The sequence below is a fragment of the Asterias rubens genome, chromosome 22 (assembly GCF_902459465.1).
Source record: "Asterias rubens chromosome 22, eAstRub1.3, whole genome shotgun sequence".
In the NCBI taxonomy this organism is placed as follows: Eukaryota; Metazoa; Echinodermata; class Asteroidea; order Forcipulatida; family Asteriidae; genus Asterias; species Asterias rubens.
In genome coordinates, this window is record NC_047083.1 from 3,711,908 (window position 1) to 3,721,700 (window position 9,793).

General features: G+C 39.5%; 1 protein-coding gene across 1 annotated transcript; it reads right to left on the reverse strand.

Annotated features, from left to right (window-relative positions):
* Positions 1 to 3,610: 3,610 nt before the first annotated feature.
* Positions 3,611 to 7,904, reverse strand: LOC117305272. Its single transcript, XM_033790113.1, has 2 exons — positions 4,897 to 7,904; positions 3,611 to 3,959 (listed from the first exon to the last, which is right to left on the reverse strand). Exons 1-2 carry the CDS (start codon positions 7,387 to 7,389, stop codon positions 3,747 to 3,749), a joined length of 2,706 nt encoding a protein of 901 aa, XP_033646004.1. The 5' UTR covers positions 7,390 to 7,904; the 3' UTR covers positions 3,611 to 3,746.
* Between the last annotated feature and the right edge of the window lie 1,889 nt (positions 7,905 to 9,793).

The following is a 9,793-nucleotide window of genomic DNA, read 5'->3' on the forward strand; positions in this document are numbered from 1 at the left end:
TCTTTTATTCCTAGCTGAAAGCACACAAATTCGTCCAACAAGGGTGCTTTTTCTTTCACCATTTTCTCGCAACTTCGATGACCAATTGAACTCAAATTTTCACAGGCTTGTTATTTTATGGTTATGATGGGATACACCAAGTGAGAACACTGGTCTTTGACAATTACCAAACGTGGACACGGGCTTTAAAGCATAAACAGTTGCTTAGCACACCAAAGTTATGCTCACCAGAATTACCAGCCAAACATGTCACATGAACAAACTGTGACTGGTTCCAAATTCCTACTAAATTCTACTGAGCAAGCTGACGTAATGTTATTGAGCAATATTTTCTGCTTACAAAGTTCATCGAGGGTTTTGTGAAATCTTGTGAAAGCTCAGGACCAAATAACATAGATCTGCTTTTAAAAGCACAAAATATTGCTTTTAAAACAGTTCTGCTTAGCAGAAATGAGCTGGACACCAGTCCAGGCCTGTATGCTTCGTTTTTGAAAGGGCAAGGGCACCAAGGCATTTTCTCCTTGGTAAAGGGCACCCTAAGAGGAAATTGCAAGGGCACCAAGGTGCACAGAGGCAATCGCCTTCGTTGCCTCCGTGAAGTATCAGGCCCGCCAGTCACGGATCGTACATGTGACATAACAGTTTGTCTGGTAATCATAATCTGGTGAGCTTAATTTTTTTGGGTGCTGAGCTTCTTTTTATGCTTGTAGCAGCTCTATGAACTTGGGATCTGGTGAACAAACTTGTTCGTATCCACAAAATGTGCATTTATTTCATCAGATGAGATTTCACGCATCAAACTTTTTAAAAACTTTCACTAAATGTACTTCATAAATACTGCTTTAAAATATCATTATTACAACATTTAAAATTATTGATTACGTAATGACTGAATAGAGCTATGATAGTAGAAGAACGTAACTGAACAAAACTATTAAAAACACAATCAAATAAACAAATCATTTTGGGCAATGGTTCAAAACACATTTGTACACATCACAAGAATGATGTTCAAATGTTGAGTTCAAGTCTCACAATTCAAACCTGCTACATGTAAGTATCACACATAAAACAGAACAGAAAACTCTGCTTAGCAAATTTCTTGGCAAAGCAAGAAATTACCAGGTCTGTTTGCCTCGTAAATGAAAGGGCAAGGGCACCAAGGCATTTTCTCCTTATTAAAGGGCACCCTATGAGGAAATTGTAAATTTCTTCAGATTGAAGCAGTTCAAGGGCACCAAGGCATTGACCGGGGGGCACCGAGGCAATCGCCTTCGTTGTCTCAGTGAAGTATCAGGCCTGAATTACCATGGTACCAGTCGCAGCAATGGTAGCCCATTTCCGCTCAGCAATCGTTTTCTTGTGCTAAGCACGCTTTTGTGCTTACAGGCTTTATCAAATTGGGCCCCCGGACAGTGCTTGTAGGTTTAACAGGATAGCTAAACATTCCCTTCAAAGCAAAGATCATGGCATTCCAATCTTATAAATCCACGCCTCAAACATTTGGTGTGAAGTGACATGTGAGCTGAGGATACTGGTGGACCGAGGTCATAAGCAGGACTGGAATTTCGTCTTTAAAGGGTCCATGTACTTTTTGTAGGACAAAAAGCACAATGTCCACAGATTTACACTCAACTTACACCGTTGGAAGATAATGATTGTAGAAAGCTTCCCTGAAAATATTAGCTGCTGAGGTGATGTAGTTTTTGAGAAATGAGTAAAACAATGTCATGAAAATAATTTTCGTCTCAGTGATCATGAGACAAAAATTATTTTAGCATGTAAAAACGTATTTTCATGACATTGTTTTAATCATTTCTCAAAAAACTACAGCACCTCAGCAACTAATATTTTAAGGTACGCTTTCTACTATCATTATCTTCAAACGGTGTAAGTTTAATGTAAATCTGTGGACATTGTGTTTTGTGTAACAAAAAGTACCCAAATCCTTCAAAGAGCAAGGCCATTTTCATTTCACAAAGGGCACTTCTATATTGGAACTTTGAAAGGGGCGCCAAGGGACAAGACCAGGGCTACAGAGGGCAATGGTTCCACAGGCCTATAATACTGCACCCAAAGCAATTTGCTGTGGTGCCCTTTGCAAAGTTCCTTTTACCCCCATAGCAAGCTACACGTACCAGAAGAAAGTCTTCAAAAGACGATTAATATGAGACATGAATAAATGATAATTATTCAAGGGTGCATAAACTAATCCGGCAAAACAAAATACATCTATAGGTAGTAGGCTTGGGTGATATCACGATATTATCGAATATCGCGATATTAATTTGGAAACGATTTCGATATCGGATGGATTTGGTTTTAATCGAAATATCGATATATCGCGATATATCGCAATAATCGCGATATATCGATATATCGATTAAATATCGCGATGTATTTGCTAGCTGAGACATCTTGCACCCCATAGGTTTGGAGTAAAACCAGACAAATAGGTCATTAGAACACCTCTCTTATGCTAGGACTGTCTCTTCTACAACTTTCACTTGGAGTTTTAAGACTGATGATGTCAAATATCATTAATCGCGATTATATCGAATATCGCGATATATTGTCGGCGATATATCGTGAATAAAATAAATCGATATCGCCCAAGCTTAATAGGTAGTTGAAGGCACTGGACACTTATGGTAATTACTCAAAGTAATTAGCATAAAAAGTAGCTTGGTAACGAGCAATGGAGAGCAATGTGAGAAACAGCTCCCTCTGAAGTTACATAATTTTTTAGAAAGAGGTATTTTCGCATTCAAATACTGAGATATACTTCACGCCTGAAGCCCTTTACTCTGATCTGAAAGCACACTGCAACAAAGGGGTGTTTTTACTTCCATTATTCTATTGCAACTTTTATGACCATTGGAGTCCAAATTTTCTCATGTTTGTTATTTTATGCATGTTGGGATACACCAAGTGAAAATACAAGTACTGGGGTCGATTTCAAAAAGAGTTAAGACCAGTCCTAGGGCCACTGATTTTCCATTTCAGAAAAGTGCAAATTCCGTTAGGCAAAAACATGAATTCCGTTTCAGGCACAAAAAATTCCGTTCCATGTTTTTTTAATTAGATAAAAGGTTTTTTAATACCCAGGGACACACTTATAAAATTCAATTTGAGATAAGTTGCACTGTTGACTTCGTAAAATGTTCATTTGAACTGACAAATTTCAAAAAAATACTTTAATTTTTTTATATTTATAATTGTGGATTATTTTGTATACTGCTGTTCGATGAAACAAAAACATGTAGTCAGGGTAAAAAGGTTGCACTGTGACTGCAGTATCAATGCACATGGTGTGATAGACTTGATTCCAAGTCTAAAACTGCAGTTGATTATCTGCATCAGCCACATTGTAGGCTAATGACAGGAGTGTATCCACAAGAGGGCGCTGTTTCAGCATGATCAAAGACTTGGGAACAAGTCTATAGACGTGACCGTTCTCAATCCACAAACAAAATGTCAGACATTTTGTTTTCGCTATGGCGACAGAAAATCAGTGGCCCTACAGTCCTAACTAAGGACTAGTCCTAGGAGATATACAAATTGCATGGATAGTCCTAAGTTAGGACGAGTAACTGGTCCTAACTCGAGATAAGACTAGTCCTAACTCTTTGTGAAATCCACCCCAGGTCTTTGCAAATTACCAAAAAATAATGTTCAGTGCCTTCAAACAAATCTTTTTCCAACTAACTTACTAAAAAACAGGTACATGTATGCGTACAAGACCATCAACAAGCTTCAAGGCGCTTCTGAACTCGCTCTCGATGTTCCGGTTCGAACACATGACCGATCATTCCCTCAGTGGTACGGACACGATGCATGAATCGGCAGCGATCCCGCGCCATCTCTTCCCAGGGTCCTTTGCGGCTGGCGCAGTACTCCGACATCCACATTGGAATCTCTGGGCTGATGAATATAGGAGAGCCTTTGCAGAAATGCACCTGCAGAGCGAACAATCAAAAATGATAATCAAAACAAACAAAATACAAACAAATGAATACAAAACTACATGTACAGTATGGCACTTTTTAACATGACGGCTTGGGCTTATAGGTTTAAAGGCAGTGGACACTGTTCGAAATAATTAAGTAAGCATAAAACTTTACTCAGTAAGGAGTAATGGGGCGAGGTTGATGATAAAAAACATTGTGAGAAACGGCTCCCTCTGAAGTGAAGTAGTTTTTTGAGAAATCAGTAATTTTGCACAAAATTTGATTTCGAGACCTCAGATTTAGAATTTGGGGTCTCGAAATCAACCAACTAAACGCACACAACTTTTTCTTTTATTATTCCTAAAAATTTTCACAGGTTTGTTATTTTATTCATATTTTGAGATAAAGTGAGAAAACTGATCTTTGACAATTACCAATAGTGTCCAGTGTCTTTAAGAAGTTATATGTTCTTAGAAAAACTGTACTTTCAAGACATGCTTTCAAGACATGCTTCAATCAGGCCGATGGAGCCTACAATGTACATGTGTACATGTACATACTCTTGAAAATTAGCCCCAAGCTTTGATTTCCAAAAGGCCTCTTCATGAACAAGACCACAGGGCGCTGGTATGGCTTGGCATTTATCTTTAGATTTTAAATGTTATACTTTGCAATCTGAGCCATTCTATGGTTTTATTTTATGATTTTTGTGAAAAGTTTGTGCATGGGAGAACCAAGTTGCTATATTTTTTAAGCTGTCAGTAAAAATTGCTTTATGAAGATAACATTTTGTTCAAGCATGAACTTGTGGAATACAGAGACGTATAGCGAGTTTGCATCCTAAATCCAAATCATCCTTCCATCTTGTTGTTTAAAATTGGACACAAAAGCGCAATATTTTTCTGTATTCCTCTCGCACTTGTGTGATATAATTATTTACACACACCTTCTTGACAACACTGGACAATCCCGATCGCAATGTCTCCGACAAGTTGCTCAAACATCCCGCACTTGGTGCATGCTTCAGAGTTGGTTTACCAACGGCGGTCGAGGGCGCTGTTGTCGCCGGCATTCGAGGCCTTGCTTCTTCGATAGAGTTTGTGGTCTCTTGACACGAATCAATGTCTGTGCTCAAATTGTCTGGTATTGTACACGTGATGGTTAGAGGAGGGGGCGTGGCATGTGCCTTAGCTTGGGGTGTCGCCAACGTACACTTCCAACCTTGTAGTGGGTTGAACGGATCATGGATTCGTTGAATAGGGTCCCACGACACATCACGCTTGGCGTCAGAAGAACAATTATCAAAATCATCAAAATCATCGTCGTCATCATCATCATCGGAATCCGTTTCATTGATGCCGAGTATAAACAAAACAGACGGATGAAGCATTGAGGATTTAGACGAGACGGACTTGTCCGTTTCACTGGAATTTTCAATGGAATTTTCACTTGGTCTGCCGGCAACATCGAAATCATCAACTTCTTGAGTCTGTACTTTATTCAAACTTTGTTTTGTTTCGTCCGACACCAAGTTGAGTGAATTCAATTGTTCAGTGAGGCACTTCTCACTTGAGTTTGAGATATTTGAGTCTTGGTCAATCCATTCCTCACTCTCCGGTTCATTGTCGCTCACACTGTCCGCTTCATCCTGCTGAGCCTGCAGCGAGTATATCCCGGAGTCCAACTCGTCATCTCTGAGCGACGAGTCATGCTTGACTGGTTCCGGGGTCGTTTGTTTGGTCGAGTAACTCTCACATTTCCAGCCATTCAGAGGATTGTACGGGTCGTTCCAACAGTTCAAGAAGTCGCAGTTATCTGGAGGTGAGTCTTCGACGTCCCAGTCCGAATCGCTAACGTCGTCGCAGACAGTTTCAGCGAGGATGTATGCGAGAGACTCGTGGAGTGGTTTGGAGGATGGGGTCGAGTTATGATTTGTGGATAAATCATTGGACGATTTGTCTTGTGGTACTTTTCTGAGTTTATCCTCTTCTGTGGTGTTTATGTTTGAATCACATGGCTGTTTGTTTTTATTTTCATCACATGGTCTTGTTTGGGTTGTCGAGCTAGTTTCTTTATCATCAGTGGACTTTGCCTCCGTGCCTTGTTGGTTGGTATCCGGTTCAGCTGTTTTATGGTGATTTGTTTCCCAGCGTTCGTCCACAACAGATGATGCAACATTTGACTCTAATTCTCCGGCTTGGTTTGCTTTTAATTCTGTCCGACCTTTGACATCATCTACTTTAAGCACTTGTTTTGGCTGGTCATCATTGTCATCGCTGGGTCTTACTAACTGTTCATTCCTGATGACCTTTTCATCAGATTGTTGCAAGGTTTGATGCTCTGGCGATTTTGAAGAAATGCACCCTGAAGAAACTGTCGTGGGTTTGCCCGACTTGGATGAAGCGCAGCTGTTGTGGTTTTTCAGAGTGCATCGGTTTGGTGTTCTATTATTAAGTTGATTGGAATTTCCTGGATTGGGCATCGCAGACACATATCCTGACGATTTGTTTTGATTTTGTCGATGACTCATCATTGGCTGTTGTTTCATCACATGGTTTATGTGACCTCTATCTTGACCTTCGGCCTCTGTATAACCTTTATGACTCTGGGGTTGGAACTTCGGATCAACAAACTTATCCCGAAAGCGGGTGGAGTCGCTAATCTTAGCTCTCTGTGAGTTTGGCGTTCCCGGCGAGGCAAGTAACGGATTGCAGGAAATAGAGTCCAAGTGACGAGAAACCGAATTCGCGAGGGGGTGTCGATTGGGTACATGTAGTTGATGATTCCACCTCTGGTAGGGGTGTACTTGATTGCGATAGTGATGCGCCTGATGATTAGACGGCCCGACGTTTAAGAAACTGAAAGCGTCCATACCAGGTTGTCTGTCTGGGTAGTCCGTGCGTCGCTGAAACGGGTGATAAACTCCTTCTTTCACAAAACCGTTCATCATACCCAACTGCGGTTGAGGGCAGGCCATGGGCACGACCCACGCATTCTGTATTCGAGGACGTTCCATTTCTATTTTTGACGGATCAAACTTTTCGTTCAGAATGTTGAGATCGACTCGACTTTCAACAGGTTTCCCTGGTAGCCTCTGTGTTAAACTCATTGATGAACCTCTTGTTATGTTGTTAGATGCTGACACAGCAAACTTTGTGATTCTGTCAAAAATTCCAGCCGGCCTCGACTCACTCCCTCGAATAATTGATGGATCAAAGTTCCTAAAATCTGCTATATCCTCAACTGTATCTCCTGTGCTGCTAAGTCTCATAAGGGATGCGGCTTTTCCAAGGCTATTCTGATGATGAAAATTAGTTGTTTTAACATCGTTTTTGCAGTAGGAATGTGAACTTTTGGAAAACCATCCAGGACGATTTCTACACTGTTTCTGCTGCCATATGCCGATGGGCGGTGGTCGCACTCTCTCGAATTCCTCCATCTTGAAAAGTGGTTAGCAGGGATTTCGTGTCCACTGGAGTAATACAAGTCACTGTAATTAATCCATTATTGCTTACTTGACACAGGTCTGGTCTGTATTCCGTCAATCAGAGAGGAATTAATCTGAAGAAACTGAACAGGAAGTAAGGGGTCTAAACGGTCGACTTTAACCGCTGTCCTATGGCTATGCAGAAGACCACGTTGACAAAAATTGTCCATTCGTCCTGCCGAATATTCACTCAAAGTCTCTTTATCGGCTCGGTCCCACGTTGTGAAATTCTCTGTATATGATTCTTCAGTTTCAAAGCATTCAGGGTAGTATTGACTTGAAAATATCGACGCCATTTTAATCACACTTTGGAGAGTATTTCGTAATCGTTGTGTCTTATTCAATCATGTTTTTTAGTATGTGCAAAATTGTACACACAGAGCTAGCGTGCATGCACAAATCTAAGGCGCGATTGCATCAGGTCATTGGGGTCATCCTAGCTTTTTCACTTCCACCTATGAAACATTAGTACCCAAAATAAACCGAATTATTAACTTCAATTTTGATAATTTCTTATTCTCGGACAACAAAACTCCTTTAAAATGTATAAATGGAACATAAGTAGTTATACAAATCATATAAAAGTCGTAACTAAAATTGGACTTCGTTGCTAAACGCGGAGTGATACATAACTAGGACATAACACTGATGACGTTTGCGTCATTCAACTTATTTTTAGAATTCCACAAGTTTCGGGAATCGACTGGATGTTTTGTTAGACTTTATCAAGTCTACTTATATCGATATATAAAACACCAATGCCAGCATAAATGTTAAAAGCAAATGTAAATACCTATAAAACGCTGTCAGGCAAATTGAAGATAAAAAACGCACAACTAATTAGTCACATTCGTCTTCACTTCTTTATCCACATTCTAGAAAGAAAAGAAAAAAACGAAAACCCACCATAATCAACAAACAGACTTACTTAAGTCTAGTTATTCGACTACGTGCGCAATGTGCACATCTCACTGCACAACAAAGCCTTGGGATGTTTCAAGTTATACGGGAAATTCCTAAAACTACGATCAAATGAGTAACAAGCTCTTCATAGACATGAGTAAATTACTTGTTTTTTTTTGGGGGGGGGGGTGCCTCAGTTTTATCTGATGGGAATTACTTAGACCAGACAAAAATGTATGGGGAATTCGGCAGATAGACTCTGGGAAACTAAATACACTTCATTGTTTCATTGGTGTCACACAACCAACAGAGGTTTTACAACTTTTGTCTTCATATTCACCTATTCAAACACTTGGTTCCCTCCGATTCTATAAAATTCCTCTAGAAACAATTAGCCAAACCCCTCTCCATAAACAACTGGGCCCACTAATTACATACCGCCCATTTATATAAAAACTTGCCAAAATCTGTCTTAGCTGATATAGGTTACCGGCCAAATTGCCTTAAGTTTACATTGTTTCAACTGGTTTCAAATTATAATCTTTTGCTTAGCAAGGAAAATTGCTAAGCCTTGTTTTTCTGCTTATGCTTTATGAAATTGGTCCCTGGTCCCTCAAAGAGCCACTTAAAAAGCACTGCAAAAAGTATATAAGAACATCAAAATTAAGCTTAAAAAATGCCGCACCAGAAAGTTTTGGTTTTGGGCCCTCATTACAGGCAAGACAAAAGTATACAATTAATGTGGGTGTGTGTGTGTAAGAGAGGGGAGGGGGCTGGCCCAGGGGAAAACTTGTTAACATTCAAACATAAAACAAACAAACTCACAGATCACTTCAATATTCAATATTTCTCAGTTTTAATATTTTCAATAATTATCATACAACCGAAATGAATAAATAAATGAAAGAAAGAATACCTTTTTTTTTTAATTCTCTTTGAAATTATTTTACAATTCTATCTGATGAGACAACGCCCGATTTGAATTGTAAAACTTAACCAGAGTTTCAATTAGTAGTCAAACGAGAGTGTTAATTAATTCACTTTAAACAAAATGGGTAACCTTACTTAAGTTGAGGGTATATCCTTGGTTATATTACTCCAAAAATTAATGACCATTAAAACGTACTTGGTAAAGAGCACTGGAGATCAACTGCCCATACTAAAAAACATTGTTAGAAACGACACCCTTTGAATTATGTAGTTATTTTTACCGACAAATTTGAATATCAGAAGGCCTTTCTCAGGCACTTCTGAAAACAAACAGTTCTGTGCAACAAGGGCTATCTTTCTTTCATTATTTTCTTTCAACTTTGTTGACTAATTTAGCCCAAATTGTGCACAGGTTTGTTATTCTATGCATATGTTAGGTGCACTAAGTGAGAGTACCTGTCTTTTTCAATGGAAGACTAACTGGGACGATAGAGGGTAGCAGACTTACCGGGTAAATCCATCG